Source organism: Microchirus variegatus (genome assembly GCF_963457635.1).
Source record: "Microchirus variegatus genome assembly, chromosome: 6".
NCBI classification, from domain to species: Eukaryota; Metazoa; Chordata; class Actinopteri; order Pleuronectiformes; family Soleidae; genus Microchirus; species Microchirus variegatus.
In genome coordinates this window covers 28,942,317-28,962,351 of record NC_139807.1, presented here as the reverse complement: position 1 = coordinate 28,962,351, position 20,035 = coordinate 28,942,317, and the positions used below count along the sequence as shown (strand labels likewise).

General features: G+C 38.5%; 1 protein-coding gene across 1 annotated transcript; it reads right to left on the bottom strand.

Moving 5' to 3' along the window:
* Positions 1–330: 330 nt before the first annotated feature.
* Positions 331–18,724, bottom strand: wdsub1 (WD repeat, sterile alpha motif and U-box domain containing 1). The gene is made up of 13 exons (XM_083891749.1): positions 18,645–18,724; positions 16,929–17,340; positions 16,139–16,326; positions 15,932–16,018; positions 13,851–13,944; positions 13,208–13,241; positions 13,081–13,121; positions 10,312–10,418; positions 10,160–10,177; positions 9,590–9,613; positions 7,772–7,954; positions 3,846–3,980; positions 331–2,578 (listed from the first exon to the last, which is right to left on the bottom strand). The coding sequence occupies exons 2-13, from the start codon at positions 17,324–17,326 to the stop codon at positions 2,427–2,429; spliced, it is 1,461 nt and encodes a 486-aa protein (XP_083747875.1). The 5' UTR covers positions 17,327–17,340; positions 18,645–18,724; the 3' UTR covers positions 331–2,426.
* Positions 18,725–20,035: the final 1,311 nt, after the last annotated feature.

Below are 20,035 nucleotides of genomic sequence, written 5' to 3'. Positions count from 1 at the left end.
TATATTTGCAGATGATATATTTCCCTGTAAGTGGTTATCTGTCAGCGTTACAGGCTTCAAAGGACATGACTTTGTGTACTCGAGATTCTAAGTACATTTGATAAAACACAAAAAGACATCGATGGAAACGCATCCTAAAACTGACTCGATTGCTTCAATATTCACAGTATATGTTATTTATTTTTGCATAGCAGAGAAAATATTCATATGAAGTGTTTATTGATTTACGTGGACACAGAGAGAGAGAGTTTACGCAGTCAGATATTGAACGAGATGATGAAAAAGATTCTTTTTACATTGCTGTATCTCCATAGTTGTCATTATACCCTTTGGAGTCATACTATGGATTACTGAATGTCGCCACTACATTACTGTGGTTTAATAAAATATCCATGGAGTTCGACTACATTTCTGCAGCCGCTTCTTTCACAGTTTAATCATTGAAATGTCACGTATTATAAGCCACAAAAAATATGTGTTTGTTCTTTCAGTCTCTGCTTCTCTAGGGGCCACCACAGGGGGGATCCACATATTTGATCTAGCATATATTTTTATGGCGGATACCCTCAGTAAAACAAAGCTCACATTTATCCAAGTTTGAGAATGGCATTGGCTGTGGACCCCGTTGGCTGGGTTCCCTTTTACAGTGTCCAATTAACCCAATCAGGGGGAAGCAATGGATGACAGATTAACCTGACTTTGACCTGTCAGGATTCCAATCGGCAACCCTCCGGTTACAAGCCAAGTTCCCTTTCTACTCGACCATGGGCTGCCCAACAAACCCACCAAAATAACTACTTGTATGATTCAAAATGTGAACATTGAAACTTATAATTATTGCAGAAATGTCTTTATAGTCAGCTCGGATCGGCAGGTAAAAAGGTTGAAAAGATGCACAAGTGTCATTTGCAACAGGTGGAAATAGGCGATACATCTCTCTATCTAATAAATGTGCTTTATTACATTTACAGACCTGCCAACCTTGAAAAAAAAATTTGAGTCGCAACTTATCGGGGATTTATTGACCTCTGCCAGGAGGTATATGTTTTCCCGGGAGTTTGTTTGTCTGTCTGTTAGTGATCAACATAACTCACGGACGGATTTGGGTGAAATTTTTGGATGAAATTTTCAGGAAATATCCGCAATGGGACCTGGAAAAGGTGATGAAATTTTGGGCGTGATCCGTACACGCAGCACGCCGGCAAGTATGCGCTTTTGTAGGCGCTAAGCTGCCTCGGTGGAGGTCTACGCTCTCCAAGTGCTTTTCTAGTAGTCAATGTTATTGTTCTTACATATGGAGGCGGTGCAGAATTTAGCCCATATTCAATGACCTTTGGTCACACATCATGTATTTTCCACATGCTTCATCATCACCTCCACACTCACTTCTATGTCAGATATTCAATATAAAATTAGACGATGAAGAAAACAAGAACTCCATAAGAAGAAAACGAAATTCTTATTTAACATTTGATTTAAACCCATACAGTTGTTTAGATTACTCTGGTTCACTTTAAATGTAGGTCTTAATATATTTGACATAAGCTAATAGATATAAGATAAGATAAGAGCATGTTATGTCCCTCCAACAGGACTTTAACTGAAAAATGTCTCTTTTTTTCCAAAGTTGCCAGGTCTGTAATTCTCAAACCCGATCCATTTAGCGCTGGAACGGTGTTCAGAGCTGTCCTCCCGTGGACAGAGAGGAATAAAATCAATTTTGTCACTTGCAATTTGGCGTCTCTTCGGCTCTACCCTTGTGTTTGACGCCGGGATGTAAATGAGTACAACGATTGGTCGAAGTCGTCTTTTCCAGCATGCTAAAGTTGCTAAAATTGCTATTGATGCAGATGAACTCAAAGCCGTTATTCCCTTTTTGTGTAGTTTGAAGTGACACATCATAGCAGCGTAGTTTCATGTCAAAATCTGCATTTTTTCGGTTTCTTTGCAGCACGGACAGTTGTTGTTAGGATCGTCACTGTTGCACCCTCTCGTCACGCCCCCAACATGACTTAACTGTACACAGCTTTGACTGTTTTATCATGTTTTCTCACTTTAAGAGCTCTTCTCCCTGCAGCCCCATTCTGGTGTATAACCAGAACAGGAGTAAACACTACAAGGTAGTCATTAAAGTACTTAAGCCAAGCACTACTCTCAAAGATTTGTAATAAACAAGGCCCTGCAATGTTGATTCAATCTAGCCGAGCATATTGCTGCAGATATTGTGAAAAGTGTTTTAAGTAACACAACCTGAATTATAAAGGTGCAAATAAAGCTGCGCTAAGCTTTATTTTTCACAGTAATCAAAGTAAAGTGAAGGGGCTGTGAAAAAGTTGGGCTCACTACTCAGTACTTGATCATCCCCAGCATGTAAAATACATGCCCCCAAAGCATGTGAATTTAGACGAGTGTTTTACAGTCCAATGCTAGTGGCTGGTCTTCCATCGGCCAATAGCCATCTTCAGGGTGTGGTTAGGAGTGAGCAGAGTGGTCAGTAAAGGGAGGTTGGTCATGGGGCTTGAGCGGTTCTTGGTGTTGATCCAGCTCTCGATGGCCTCTCTTTCGTACGAGTATCCGTCTGTTGAGACATTGACAACAAACAAAATCAGTCTCATCATCTGATGACATCATGGCCAAGTTCACACACACGACACAACTTCCGGAGTCGTGAAGGGCGAACAACTCCTTCCCCCGTGGAGTTCTGTGGAGTTGTGGTTAAGATGTAGAAGCTCAATGAAATGGTACATCCCTTCAATCATCGACACTCTTGGAAATAAAAGTGCTAAGTAGAACCATATAAGGTACTTCGGCTTTTCCTCATAGGAGAACCCTTTTGGAGGGTTCCACCAAGAACCCTTTAAAAACCCTTTATTCAGGAAAGAGGTTTTAAAGTGTTCTCTAGATCAAAATGGTTCTTATTGGAACCATTAGTGTTACCAAGAACCCTTGAAAAACCCTTTCCCGAAGAAAGGTTTTTTTGAGAAGCAAATGGTTCCAGGTAGAACCTCCTAGTTGCTGTAAACGAGCCAATAGAAATCTCTCCTTACTGACGCTGTCCTCAGCCGCGATATTTCAGACATAAATCTCACACACAGAAGACAGAGCTGTGTTGTGATTGGCCAGCCAGCGTAGAGCCTTCCCAACTGTCTTGTGATTGGCCAGGACCCGGAAGTGATATATTTAGCACACCTGCTCTCAGAAGCACAGCTCCCCCCTCTGGAACGGTGGATGCACTGCTCCTCATTTTAACATTTTTTAAAAATAGCTTCTTCACGACTGCCCGCCGCAGTCCCTTTTACGACCTTTGACCCAGAGTCAGACCCAGAGTCAGAAGACACTGTCGCTCGTGAAACACCTCCACAACGGACGTTATTCTTCTTCTGCGGTTCAATGTACGCAACCGGATGTGCCCGGACTAGTGCCCGGAGCAGGACGATCTGCTGTTCAGGAGAACCGTTGTTTACGTAACCGGACAGGGTTTTTCAGAGATCTCGCTGAGCCCGAGATTACAATAAAACACAGCATTCTCAGCAGTGGCTGAACTGTTTGTTTAGAACCTTCAGGGCTTCTTAAACAAGGTAATGACGCAGATACACACTAAAAAACAGCGTTAATTGGAACCTCCCGCTAGGTCCGCTTTAATATTTCTCTTTTCCCTGTTATCTGGCTGTTGTTTTGCTGTTTCCTGTTTCACTCATGCAGTCTCTGATTGGCTCGGGTCGTCGTGTGAGTCATCGCCGTTTCAGATCAAATGTCTTCATTTCTCATCGCCTTTTAATACTTCACACTTGCAGCGACGGCAACTGCCAATTAGGAGCCCGTTAGCATGTCTGATCTCCACTTACCGGCAGCGATGACAGGCTCCCTCATCAGCTCTCTGGTGATCGGACACAGGAACTCATCAGGAACACCTGAACACACAGAGTAATCCTTCACCTCCTCCACCTTCCTCAGGAGTTTACTGCGCAGGCCGAGCGACTCTAGACACACACACACACACACACACACACACACACACACACACACACACACACACACACACACACACACACACACACACACACACACACACACACACACACACACACACACACACACACACACACACACACACACACACACACACACACACATCAGGGAATATGGAAATATGCCAGCGCATCAAGTTAAGCTGAGCAAAACACAAACATTAAAGTGTCAATATCAGGGAGTCGGAGCGTTTTGTTATTTGCCAGTTGAACATTTTTCGCTCTTGGGTAGAAAAAAATGTGAGTGTGGGTGAACACAGTGGGAACATGTTCTTCCATTTCCAACCGAGAAAAAAACAAGCGGAATATTCAAATGAATGGCCTCGGAAAATAAAACTCACGACTAACCATACACTTACATCCCATGATATTTAATGATGCTGCTTCTTCAAGAAGGAAACGTATTGATCGATTTCACTCCCACCTACTTCTGTCTTTCACTGCAGCAAACACGTCGGTATCTCGTCGGAGTGAGTTTTGTTAAAAGCACTCAGATCCGTGAATACGTGAACGCGGCGACGCTGTGTAAAGCCCTGGAGTGAGTGACAGAAACTGTGGGATGGAAATGACGGCGTGGCAGCACAACAAACATCTGCTGACAACTACATGACGAACACTGGTCCAACTGAAGACCGACGACAACGACACGACACTCGTTCTGCTCAGGAAATACACAAACGCTAAAAAAGCACAAACTGTACATTTGCTCTCAGTACATGATCATTGCTTTTCACTGGTTTATTCAGTTTCAACATTTGATTCCATATTCTCTGCACAGCTGTGGTGCAGATCCTTCATTAATATTTGATTCCCTTCTTTGAATATTTATTTATTTATATACCTTAGTATTCTGTTTACATGTATATTTATACTTCAGCTCTTATATCTTGGTTGGTTTTATGTTTTTAGAGTAGTTGGTTGTTTGAAACCACGCTGTAACACAAATGTTCTGCTGTACACACTTAGAAATAAAAGTGCTAAGTAAAACCATATATGGTTCTTGGGCTTGTCCTCATAGGAGAACCCTTTTGGAGGGTTCCACCAATTCAGCAGAGGGGTTTTAAAGGGTTCTCAAAATGGTTCTTACTGGAACCATTAGTGTCACCAAGAACACTTGAAAAACAGTTTCTTTGTGAAAGGGTTTTTCAGAAGCAAATGGTTCCAGGTAGAACCTCAGCCCTTGTAGAAGAACCCTTATTTCTAAGAGTGTAGCACATTGATGTATACGACAATAAATCGAGAGTTATTTTGTCTTTTCTGAAGTGAAATTAACATAATATTCTTCATACTCATGTTGCAGCTGATGGATATACATTTTCTTCATTGAGCAAAATTAATAAAAATAAGAAAATAACATGCACGTCATGGAGGGAGCAGCCTGTTCAGTTTACTGCTAGCTGATATCCTCTTACCAAAATGTGTTGGATGCTATCCATTACCCTTTATCAAGGGTGCCTTTAAAGATCCCATATTATACCCTATTTCTCCAAGTTAACTAGTTCCCTGGTGTCCTAATGAACATGTCTGTGACATGTTTTGGTCAAAATACCTTAAGGATGAAGCACCACAGCAGTTCAATCACTCTGCCAAAACAGCCCTGTTCAGAACGCTCGCTTTTGAGTGCCTGTCTCTTTAAATATGCAAATGAGACACAGGAAATTACGTCAGCGTCACTGAGGCTCCGGCAGCTAACAGCAGTTAGCATTTGGAAAAGTGATCATTTGCAGGCTCTAGCCGCCACATTGTCGTCATATATAACATGTATCCACTGGACAGATAAATCCTCTGAGGCTGGAAGTTTGTGTAGAACTCTGTGTTGCACTGTGGAGACAAGAATAGAACTTTTCCCGTACTTTGCAGATTTTCCGATACCATTGCCCTCACCAGCACTCTCATGTGTTTTACGGACAAAGCGGGGGCACCGCGAGACAACAATTCCAGGAATTTAGCGCATTGTGACGTAACAATGAGCGCAGAAGTCAACATCGCATGTTTTATCTCCTGTACTGAGGTGGACCACAAAAACATGAGTGAGTCACTTTGGCGACTGGCAGGGCCTACAGAGTCCCAAATATAAGGATTTAAACAATTAAAAAGTTGATTTTGCATAATATGGGACCTTTAAGGTAAAAACAAGAAGAAACAAGCATTAGAATGCACCATTTTCAACTCACATTTTCAAAAGCCAATAATACTGTGCATCCATAATCCCTCCATCCTTCTAGCAAATATAGTATATAAGATAATAAATCTAAATCTTAGGGGAAAAAAACAATTTCTGGACCTTCAATAACCACTAAGGAATAATGATGTTAGGAGGAAAATCCTCCCTGTTCCTCTGGCCCATGATTCCTTTCCGTGAGTTATGGACACGACTTCCCACACATGCTGACGCTGAAGCAGAGCTGGTGTTTTCCATGGTAACTGAACGCTGAAGAGCGACTGTGATGTGTAACATGTGGGAACATGAACCCGTTACACCTCAAAGGGATGACGTGATCATCGCTGCCTTCTTCTACACGGGCAGTTTTTGTTGTGTTTCACAGTCGGGATTTGTGCTAACGTTTAACTCAATTAGTGTTAACATAACGTATAAAAAGTTAAATGGACTCTTTTACTGTTATTTTAACACTGCTCGACTGCTTTACGGCGTATAATTATTTCATGAGAGAGAGTCTTTCCCAAAGAACAGTCAATGAACAGAATTAAATGAAGTCTATTGCTACAGATGGTGAAGGCGTTTACGCAGAAATACATCACGCTTTGTTAAAAAGAGTTGGGACTAAATCGTATTTATTTAAAGGCAGACAAAGACTCAGGTGAGGGTTTTAGTTTTCACCCATAATCACATCACCTGCAGAGGATCCTTTAAGGCATTGGATCTCAAAGTGCGGCCCGGGGGCCAATGGCGGCCCGCAGAAACATTTCTGGCGGCCTGCAGTGAATTACAGTTTATAGTTTTAATCCAGGAGCTACTAAGCTTGTTAAATGTTTATTGGACATTACTGGATACAGACCAATAAGTGTAAACAAAAATACTGGGTATTTACCTGGTTTCTATATGGTGAATTTTAGTGTATTATTGGGTTATAAGCTGGTAATAAGCAGGTAGCTACAGCCCCCAATTACTAGCTATTTACCCAGTAAATATATGGTAACAGAAATGTGTTACTTGGTATTAACCTGTAATTAGAAGATAAGAACAATGGCCAAAATACTGGGTAATTACCCAATAAATTATAAAGCGTTATTATTATTATTATTATTATAATTAATACTTAAATTACATTATATTAACGCTTATATTACTTAACGCTAAACTGTAGAACTGCAATCTGGTCATTAAAATGAGTACAAATGGGATTTCTTTCTGTTTTTTTCCTTTGGCGGCCCTCAGTCCAATGTTGGGTTCCTAAATTGGCCCTAAGGGTATCAACACTTTCAGAACCCCTGCTTTAAGGGAAATTGTGTTTTATAACAGCTAATGCCCCAAAGCTGGAGGCATTTCCTAATGTAGCTGAATATGATGTCATTCTCGTTCACCTTTTATTTCATTCATTGTGCCACATTTTCTTTAATCCGTGCAAATACAAAAATCCTAATCCACACACACCAGCTCTGTGTATTCATAGAACTGGCTTTTTTATTCTTCTGTGTCAGACAAAAGCAGGAATAAGGACTTTGAAGGACTCTCACAGAGCAGTGTGTGTGTGTGTGTGTGTGTGTGTGTTGGTCTTCCTCACCTACTAGCAGCTCTGACGCCAGCGTTTCCTTGGTGAGACTGAGCAGCTCTGTCCCGTCTATGTTGTTGGCTCTGAATTTGTCCACCAGCTCCCCGAGGCCTTCCTCCTGCAGCCACTGCGACACGTCCTCCTCTGACCAGTCGGTGACCAGCAGCTTCGATCGGCCGGCTGAGCTTCTTCTCCCTGTGAGGGACAGTGAAAGCTGGAAGGTCAGAATTTGACAGATGCAGCGCCATCTTGAAAAATGGGCCAAATATTCTCTCATGCTCTCCACTGTCCTAGAATCCTCCCGACTAATTATTGATCAGGGACTTGGGTCTGCACGGCTTGTATAACGTCAGACTGTGTGGATGTGTCATTCTGCCCTCATATATATTATGTACAATGAGTTGTATTATCAATACACTCTCTAGTGCACAGGGCCTGACCCTCACTGTGGTCACAAAGGCAATATGCACACATTTTTGAATAGAGATGGGGAATATAATTTAGGTCACGTGGCACAGACTTGTGCCTCAGGTGCACCCATGGTCATTTGCTGTGGGAATAATACACAACTCCTTATATGGACATCCTGGGGGGTGTGGGGTTATAGGTCACATAATATGGCTTTAAAAATGTCTTCTTACGTGTTAGGATTCATTTTATTAATTATTTTTAGCAGTGATATAAATAAGAGAAGTGACAAAATTAGAGCGTTTTATTTTGTTTTTGTTCAAAATAATAAATAAAATCACAAATTAAATCAGATTTTAAACATTTTGAGTAATTTTTGCTCAGGTGTGTTTATGTAGTTGGTGAAAAATTCCATCAGATCCACAATAAAAACTGTGTGTAGTGAAGCTGTGGAACAAGTTAACTATGCAGCTAAAGCAAATGTCCAGTGTACATAAACAGCGATTTGTAACCAAGAAATATTTAGGAAGTAAACTTGTGCTTATTAGTATACATATATATATAATATTTTGCAGACTACAAATCATGTTTATGTTTTGAAATCATGTGTTGGCATGTGGCGCCACCTACCGCCGTCTACCAATCATTGCAGTCAGTAGAGTCTCAGCTCCCCAGCAACCACGGGTTGCCAGTTACGTCAGAAAAGTAGACGTTTTTATATGTAAAATATACGCAGAAAGATATTTTTATTAAAGCTCCAGTGTGTAATGTCTTGCTAGCGTCGCTAACCACCACAATACAGCGCTATACTGAGAAACAAAGAGTTTTAATCAGTGCTTTACATTCAAACGTTGTTACGTACTACAGCTTTAAGACTAGTTGTACATCATACTGCAGTATTTATTCTTTATACTGCAGTATTTACTATTTTTGAATGTAGATAATAATAAACATTATATTGACTTTATTTCTACATTCATTTCTAACTTATTTACTTTGATATTATAACCCTCACAAGAACGAGGACATTTGCAGACGCCATAACCTGCCAGTATTCACAGAGCTTAGCCGGCAGAAGCGTCAGCGAGAGGAAGAGATTTGATTTCTCTAAAACATGGCTCAGAAAACACCGTCTCAGAGTTCTCATTAAAAGCCCGACTGCTGGGACTCTTAAGATGTGTGTGAGACAATGAAATTAAAAGTAAATAACAACACAGAGAGCAATGTGTCCCTGTGATATGAGAGAGATATCACATCCAGAAAAAAAACATCTGAACTGTGTTCAAAACGGTTGACCTTGTGAGGTTTTCGACAAAATATGACAACTACATCTCAAATGTGATGTCTTCTTTTCTATATATAAGTAAAAGTGTACAAAATCATACAAAATAAGAAGAAAATAGTGTATTTTTTTAAACGTACCTTCATTTGTTGTCAGTACAGAGTCTGAAACACAAATGAATCATAGATGAAGTTATTGTAACACTGGTAAACACCATCAGGTCAACTTGTTTTTTAACCTTTTTGTTTACATGTACAGGTATTTTCACTTCATATGATGCAAAATTTCTTGCAATAAACAAACTCTGAACATTTTGCATGTGCCAACTTATGATTAATCTTGCAAAAATAAGCCTGGCGTCTTCTGAATATCACATCTGCAGTGAATACACCATTGTTCCGAACAGGAATCTGTTAGAAAACGATATTTCTTTCTCCTAAAACCTGTTTTGGATGAGAAATATTTACGAAAATCAACTGATAATGTCATAAAAATGTAATCAATTTAGTCAGAAGATTAGAAAATAAATCAAAATATCAAATTAGCATAAAAACCTGACCTGATTGATGTCATTTTTGGATTCAGCGGTGCAAAATGGTACAACTTACAGTGTAATATGGTAAACTGACTGACTACACATGACATACTGTAGGTCTCTTCTTTCTCTGTCTTTCCATAAAAGTTGTTTCGAAGTCAAAAACAAAACTAACCAGACAACGACTTCCCATCTTTCCATTGGACACAGGGTTTCAGTGGAGGAGGCGGGCGCAGAAATAAGAACATGAGACAAAACAGATCGCAATTAATCAGAAAAGTGATTCTGGTCTGTGAGTATCACTGTGTGTGTGTGTGTGTTTCCCACCATGGACACTGCCTCCGTCCTCCAGCCTCCAGATGTTTACCGTCTTATCCATGGATCCAGTCGCAATCAGCGGTGAGGTTGGAGAGAAGGCGCACGCTGTCACGTACCTGCAGCAGACGACAGGACGCAGAATAAACGATGTTGTTTTTGTACAGAATGGAGCTAAATGTCTCTGATTAATCAGTGTCTATAAAGACAGGGAACATCTGTTTGTCTGTCAGTGCGTCACCTGCAGACTTCAGACCTGCCAGGCGACTTATTAGCGACACCACGGTGTGCAGTCAGTGATGACTTTGGCAGAGTTTGGAGAGGAAATATTGGTAGAAATGCAACAGGAACTGCACTACACTTTTAGAAATAAGGGTTCCAAAAGGTTCTTCTGCAAGGACTGAGGTTCTACCTGGAACCATTTGCTTCTGAAAAACCCTTTGCCGAAGAAAGGGTTTTTCAAGGGTTCTTGGTAACACTAATGGTTCCAGTAAGAACCATTTTGATCCAGAGAACCCTGTAAAACCCCTCTCCTAAATAGAGGGTTTTAAAAGGGTTCTTGGTTACACTAATGGTTCCAGTAAGAACCATTTTGAGAACCCTTTAAAACCCCTTTCTCGAAGAGAGGGTTTTAAAAGGGTTCTTGGTTACACTAATGGTTCCAGTAAGAACCATTTTGAGAACCCTTTAAAACCCCTTTCCTGAATAAAGGGTTTTAAAAGGGTTCTTGGTGGAATCCTCCAAAAGGGTTCCAGGTGGAACCTTTATAAAAAGGTTCTAACAAAGGAGCCAAAAAGGGTTCTCCTATGAGGACAAGCCGAATAACCTTATATGGTTTTGCTTAGCACTTTTATTTCTAAGAGTGTAGGAGAACCTTTTTTGGCTCCAGGTAGAACCCTTTTGTAGGGTTCCACCAAGAACCCTTTTAAAACCCTTTATTCAGGAAATTGGTTTTAAAGGGTTCTCTGGATCAAAATAGTTCTTACTGGAACCATTAGTGTTACCAAGAACCCTTGAAAAACCCTTTCTTCTTCAAATTCCATGCAGAAAGAATCTAATATATCATTTTGTTTACATTTTCCTGAATAAACGGTTTTTAGAAGGGTTCTTTGTGGAACCCTCCAAAAGGTTCTACCTGGAGCCAAAAAGGGACCTTACATGGTTCTACTTAGCACTTTTATTCCAGAGACATTTGTCATATTTTGAAGGCAAAATAGCTTAAAGGTGCATAATTAAGGAGCGTTTATTGGCGACCATGATGTGTTTATGGGATGTCATCTGTACCTAATAAAGTGGCCAGTGAGCGGCTATAGCAGTGATATAAACACAGTATATGCAGTCAAAAGGTTGAACCATATCAAAAGGCTCCACGAACATCTAAATTAGGTTGGAAAGATGGTCGTCCTCCTCCTGCACTAACCTGCTCTCACACGTTCTCTCACACTCGTCACAGTCAGTGAGTTTCCTTTAGGCTTTTTGTTGAGATTCACATTTCTGAGCATTGATCCACTTTCTCATCTTCTTCCACTTTTCTCCCCAAAATGACTTTTATTCGCCTGACTGAGAGGAAGTGAAGCTCGCTGCCTTTCAGTCACAGGTGTGTGGATGGACGGATAAATGGAGCGTAAGTGGCCTACGTGTATTTATATGGTAATGTCTATGTGTACTGCAGTATACGTGAACGTGTATTTGTACAATGTACACGTACCGTATTGTGTACGTGTTGTACATGTATGTGCAGTGAGAGCAGTTTGACCGTTTTCTGAAGCTGCACAGTGAGCAGTGTGTGGGTGTGTGCGTGCGTGTGTGTGTGTGTGTGTGTGTGTGTGTGTGTGTGTGTGTGTGTGTGTGTGTGTGTGTGTGTGTGTGTGTGTGTGTGCGTGCGTGTGAATCTTGTGAACAGTGATACAGTGAAGTGTCTGCAGTGGCTCAGTCTTCTCTTTACTGACATCCTCCTGGAGACGGTTGACTTTATTCACCCACGTCTTATTAAATGAAAGGTTTTACTGTAAGAAACTAATGAAAGTGTGAATGATGATGATGATGATGATGATGATGATGATGATGATGATGAGAGACACACTGATGTTCATGAGTAAATGGATGAAATGTCATATTACTGCAATCAATCAAATGAACATTTGCTCCATCGTTTATCCCATTCAATTAGTTTATGCCTTATGTTGTATAGCTTGTAAATCTTACATATTATTATGGTATTTAATTCCATGTTTTTGTATAGCTTGTGGAGTATGTTTTTATGTTTTGTTTATGTTGTTTCGTTTATACTTTTTAAATGTTTTTATTTTATATTTTGTGTAGTTTGGTATGTGTTTTTTTTCTTTTTAAACCACTTTGCTGATCATTTTCAAAATCAGAGAAGACTTTAGCTTTAATGCGTTTACCTGAAAATCACATTTATACCTTTTTAATGTTATATTATATTATATGTGTATATATATACACAAGTATATATATATATATAAATACACATATATATACATATACATATGTACATACATATACATAAATACACATATATACGTGTATATATTTACACATATATATACATATACATATACATATATACACATATATATACATATCCATATATATACATAGAAACATATATTATTATTTTATACATTTTTAAAGAATCAATAAAAATTCAAGATATGAACGTATGGAAACCACCATACTGCTGTATAAGATGTTGTAAAAAATTTAATAAATTCCTTTATTATAAGAACATTCTGTATTTCAAAAATGGTGAATATTTACCTCTCGTGCTGTTTCAGCGTGTAAAGCAAAACTGCTTTGTTCTGCAAACAAAGCATAAAGCACATCATCAAACAGAGCCGTAAATAACTCGATTTAACTTAATAATTCTGAGTAAATGTGGACTCACTGCGTCGTAGACTGTTACAGTTTTGTCCACAGAGCTGAAAGTGAAGCAGAGGAAGACATAGATATAGAATAGAGCGATCTGTGTCTCCCTCCAGTGGTTATATTCAAGTACTGCATGTTCCTACTTGGCTTAAAATTGACCTACTTCACACAAATAATCTTCATTTTAAATAAATGTCTTCATTTGTCTGCTGATACATTTAATATTAAGAGTTTGGTGGATTTAACCACAGCAAAGTCAGGATGTTTGTTAAAGGAACATTCCGGTGCTTTTCCATATCAGCATTTCCATTTTCATGAGCTGAAAATGTCCTTAAAATCAGTGTCTGAGTGTCATTTTTACACGAGTGCTGCAAAACACTGAGTCTTTATGACATTTTCTGAGCAGCCACCAGGATTGTAGCTGCAGCAGCCACACACACACAGCCTCATTCTTCAAAACAACATTAACGTCCAACATTAATTATTAACGCGACTCAAATGATCACAATGATGGATTCCTCATTTCAAACACATTTCAAGTCTCTGCGAGTTCATGTTCGTAAATCACAGAAGATTGTGGCTGCCTGGAGAAGAGGAAATCAATCTGAGACATTCTGGGGGAAAAATGGCCTCACATGTCATATTAAGACTGAAGGTTTTACCCTGATGCAAGCAGCTGCCCATCTGAGGAGAAGGCACAGGACGACACTGGAGCTGAGTGACCTGTTAATGTGTGCAGCAGCTGCATCTGACAGCCTACGACAGAGAGAGAGAGAGAGAGAGAGAGAGAGAGAGAGAGAGAGAGAGAGAGAGAGAGAGAGAGAGAGACGAGTGAAGACACAGTAACAAACAGCAACACATCACACATATAATATAGAATATTCACACTCAACTATGTCAGACTATACTGTAACATAGCACTATAATTATATAGTATATTGTACCATAGTACTCTAATTATATACTATACTGTACCATAGTACTATAACTATATAGTATACTGTACCATAGCACTATAATTATGTACCATAGTACGATAGTTATATACTATACTGTACCATAGCAATATAATTATGTACCATACTGTACCATAGTACTATATTTATATACTATACTGTACCATAGTACTATAAATATATAATATACTGTACCATAGCACTATAATGATATACTATACTGTACCATAGTACTATAATTGTGTACCATACTGTACCATAGCACTATAATGATATACTACACTGTACCATAGTACTATAATTATATAGTATACTGTACTATAGTACTATAATTGTGTACCATACTGTACCATAGTACTATAATTGTGTACCATAATAGTATAATTATAAAGTATACTGTACCATAGTACTATAATTATATACTATACTGTACCATAGTACTATAATTGTGTACCATACTGTACCATAGTACTACAATTGTGTACCATACTGTACCATAGTAGTATAATTATATACTATACCCTACCATAGTAGTATAATTATGTACCATAGTACTATAATTATGTACTATACTGTACCATAGTACTATAATTATGTACCATACTGTACCATAGTACTATAATTATATACTATACTGTACCATAGTACTATACTTATGTACCATACTGTACCATAGTACTATAATTATATACTATACTGTACCATAGTACTATTAATTATATACTATACTGTACCATAGTACTATAAGTATATACTATACTGTACCATAGTACTATAATTATGTACCATACTGTACCATAGTACTATAATTATATACTATACTGTACCATAGTACTATAATTATGTACCATACTGTACCATAGCACTATAATTATGCACCATAGTACTATAATTATATACTATACTGTACCATAGCAATATAATTATGTACCATACTGTACCATAGTAGTATAATTATACCTACCATAGTAGTATAATTTTGTACCATAGCAATATAATTATGTACCATACTGTACCATAGTACTATAATTATATACTATACTGTACCATAGCACTATAATTATGCACCATAGTACTATAATTATATACTAAACTGTACCATAGTTATAGTATTTTTGTAAGAGACCCACATAAAAGAGGATGAATTTCTATTTCATAACAGTAATTATCCACAAAATGATCATAGCCTACAATAATTCCCAATGCCAAGCTATTACACAAATATTAATAACATCATCATTTCCATTTAATAACATACAATAACTCCATATATTAATAATTGTATTAGAAACAAGATGGTATTACTGTAATATCACTCTTTCAGTTACAAAATTGCCATATTATTATTGTACTATCACCATGTTGATGCTGTATTGTCTGTAAAAATGTATGTAATGTAAAAATCGATTATTTTCTTTCCTGCTCATGAATATAATTAGTTAACATTATTAATTATTATCTCTGCCTTTTTCTTCTGAAAAAGGTCACTGAATGTGGGAAAAATAAATCTGGCGAACATTTGGACAAACAGAAAACACTAAAGCAAAGTTCATACAACATGATGTGGATTTAAAAAGTATTTGCAGTAATACTAACAGGAAAAGGGCACTGACAGATATCCAATACAGTTACATACAACACAGTCCACAGCTAAAATCAAATCAACTTTTATTTGGCAGCGACAAGAGCAAAATGAAGAATATCAATGTTGTTTAAGTTTATTAATAAAAGGAAGAAAGAGGAGACTGAAGAGGCGAGAAAGAAGAAGAAGAAGAATATGACTTTACCTCCAGAGCTCAACTTGTTTACGGCCCAGATCTTTAAGTGAGTGTCTTGGCCACAGGACGCCAAAATAAACTGCACCACATGACCACCTGAAAAACATGACACGTTTATATTCAGCGAGATATGCTCGTCACAGACACACACACACACACACAGACAGACGCAACATGCTTTATAGATAGAAGATAGAAGTCTTCACTCAGTCTCACCACTGTGGATGTGTGGAGCAAAGGTGCAGCAGATGACCCCCAGGTCGTGGGCGTTCTTCTCAGCGTGGAGCTGGGTCACGCTCAGGTCCCACAGACGCAGGTCTCCATAGGTGGAGCCGGTCATGAAGAGCTGACCACACGGACTGAAGGAGCAGGCCACCATGGTGGTGTCATCCACTGAGGCTGTCCTACACACACACACATCATCATCATTTCATGATTGTTTTAGGTGCTAAATATTAATTAGGGACCTCACGCACAAGGGTGCAAGGATCCTATTGTAATTCAAGGAATTATTATTATTAGCTCCACGGAAACTCAAATTTGACCCACTAAACGTGCGTGAAAATGGACGACAAATTGCCACACACATCAGAACTGGCGAAAAATCCGATAAAATAATGGACTTGCAAAAAACCAATGCAAAATGGCTCAGTAGCGCCCCCCACAGGTCAGGCGCCTATGGAGCGGGCCTGAATTTAGTTTTTAACGAATTTAGCCAAATTTGGTGGGAACATTGTTCGACCTGGGACGAACAAAAAATCATGACACCATGACCTCAAATCAACAGGAAGTCAGCCATCTTGGATTTGGTGCATCTTGTTCATATATATAATTTTAATGTATATGATATAAAATGGTGAAAAGTGCTCATTGTGGTTTTTAAAAAAGACATTAAATTTTTACACCAATTGAAAACTGCCCCTTCATATATTCACTTATCCAGTAATACATCATATATCATATATTATCAATCATATCAATCATATATATAAACTTTAAATGTTACCTGCACAGCTGTTTGGAAGGAAAATCCCACAGAGCTATGGTTCCATCAGATGCACCAGAGACCAGATGGACAGAGTCTGGAGAGAGTGCACAGATCCTGACAGGACTGCGACCGGGGTGCTCCATGACGGCCTCGATGTCACCGCTCACCATGGACCAGACCATGATGGTGGCATCAGTGGAACAGGAGACGAGGAACTGTCCACAGGCGCTGAAGCGACAACAGTGGACGATGTAGCCGTGTCCTGACAGCGGCGAGAACGGCAGCTCAGAGTAATCACTGGTGCTGTAAACCCTGAGCGTCTTGTCCCCAGAGCACGTCGCCAGGAGTTTTGCTGAGAAGGCGACCCAGGTGACCTCATCGCGATGGTGTTGAAGAGAGCAAATCAGGGTCGTCATGAGGAGAGCTGGCCCTGAAATCCACACAGAGGAAACAACAACGTCATCCATCCATTCATTCATTCATTCATCCATTCATTCATCCATTGGAGCAAATCCCAGCTGACAGAGGGTGAAACGTGGTCACACCATAAAAAGTTATATCAAATTTGCTGTAATTTAATAATACTGTACACAACAACGGTGGCCCTTGAAGAGCAAAACACAAACGTAAATCACAAAACACAAATGCAAATCACAAACGCAAATCAAAAAAACCAAACGCAAATTAAAAAACACAAACGCAAATCAAGAAACACAAATGCAAATCAAAAAATACAAACGCAAAACAATAAAAACAAAAACACAAAACAAAAACGCAAATCAAAAAACACAAACGCAAATCACCAAACACAAACGCAAAACAAAAAACACAAACGCAAAACAAAAAACACAAACGCAAATCAACAAACGCAAATCAAAAAACACAAACGCAAATCACAGAACACACACGCAAATCAAAAAACACAAACGCAAAACAATAAAAACAAAAACACAAAACAAAAACGCAAATCAAAAAACACAAACGCAAATCACGAAACACAAATGCAAATCAAAAAACACAAACTCAAAACACAAACGCAAATTAACAAACACAAACGCAAATCAAAGAATACCAACGCAAATCACAAAACACAAATCAAAAAACACAAACGCAAATCAAAGAACACAAATCACAAATTAAGTCAATGTTTCTGTTTTCTGTTTTTGTGTTTCTTGGTTTGCGTTTGTGTTTTTGCGTTTGTGATGTGTGTTTTGCGTGTGTTTTTTTGTGTGATTTGCATTTGTGGTTTTTGATTCGTGTTTGTGTTTATTGTTTTGTGTTGTGTTTCGTGTTTTGCATTTGTGTTTTGCACCTCAGGGCCACCGTATACAACGGTAAAAATGTCATATATTTGGGTCTTAAACAAAGAGTGAAGATGTTTCCATGGACAATAAGAATCATACAACAAGCCATATTTATATATTTTTTTACTTATACTGCATGCACATATATTTGTGACATAAGTACACATTTACTGTAGCATTTCATAAACGTTTTCAATCTAACATAATAAAATATACAATATAGTTATCTTCCATGATCTGTATAAGAACAGTATGACTTGTTTTGAGTCACAGTTGCTGACGGCAGCAGCAGCAACAGCAACAGCAAAAGCTACATCAACAAGCGCTGCCTTAAACTCGATTATTAATCATCACCGCGAGCACAAACCGTGTGAAAATACAACAGCAAACAAACAATAAGCTGAGATTCAAGCGAAATAAACGTACAAACCTGCTAATTGTTGTTATTTCACCTTTCTCCGCCGCCGGCGTTTCTTCCGTTCGCTCACTTCTGCTTTTGTTTACTTCCTGGTCGCTCAGCTGACGGTGACGTAATACGTATTACGTCATCGGTTTTTTTTCCTCACGTTTATGGAACTAATGTGCTCTGCCTTCTCTATTTCTGCACAAACATACTTAAAAAATGTAAATTTAATTTTCATTAGTTTTAAGAGCGGCTCTGCTAGTTTTTATTCGTTTTTATTTTTTTGTACATTTTTTATACATTAAATTTAAATGTTAGTTTGACTTATTTGTAATATGGCATATTTTCCAGGTGCAGTATTAGCTGCAAAAAGATCATAATATTAAGTATTATAAAAATGAATTTAAATCAGTAGACACAATGAACTTTCACAACCCACTCTATTACTGTTATACTTTCATCCATTTATTCTCTTCTGAATGAAATGTGATGATTTGTCACTGCGGTATGTGAGTGTTCAAAGATAATATATAACAATACAATAGCATTTCGTCCTGAAATTGAAGTGAGGATCAGATGATGGTCATAAATACATCAGAAGAAAGAGAAAAAAATATTTGGAAATATTAATATATTAGAAAATATTCTCTGGTTCCAGGTTCTGTTACATGTATATGATGTTAAACTCATTCCTTTGACTTTCAACATTCACATATCTGTACTTTACTTTATTCATATTTCTAGCAACATAAACTACATATTTCTAGCAACAGTAACTTAAGGGACAGGAAATTACATCAGCGACAGAGGCTAGCTACTGGGAGCTAACAGCAGTTAGCATTTGGAAAAGTGATCATTTGTAGGCTCTAGCAGGCACATTGCTGTCATACATAACATGTATATCCTCTGAGGCTGGAAGTTTGTGTAGAACTCTGTGCTGCACTGTGGAGCCAAGAATAGAACTTTTCGCGGACTTCTGGTTTCCGGATACCAGTGCCCTCGCCAGCACTCTCGCGTGAGACACCAATTCCAGGAACTGAGCGCATTGTGACGTCACCAATGAGTGAGGAAGTCAACATCGTGTGTTTTATCTCCTGTACTTAGACTGAGGAGGACCACAAAAACATGAGTGAGTCATCTTTTTTCACGCGTTGCCAACTGATGGACCTCCAGAGTCCCAAATATAAGGATTTAAATGATTAAAAAGTTGATTTTCATAATATGTCTCCTTTAAGTACATTATACTTTAAGACTTTTATTTAAATATTATTGTAAAAGGTTCATTTTCTGGTAAGATACAGCAATCAGTATTGGCAGCTGCTCAGAAACATACAGATTTCTAATTTGTCATTTTCAAAAGAACTAATTAATAATTATGCAGTATAAGAAAACGAATTGAAATAAAACAAGTGAAGTCA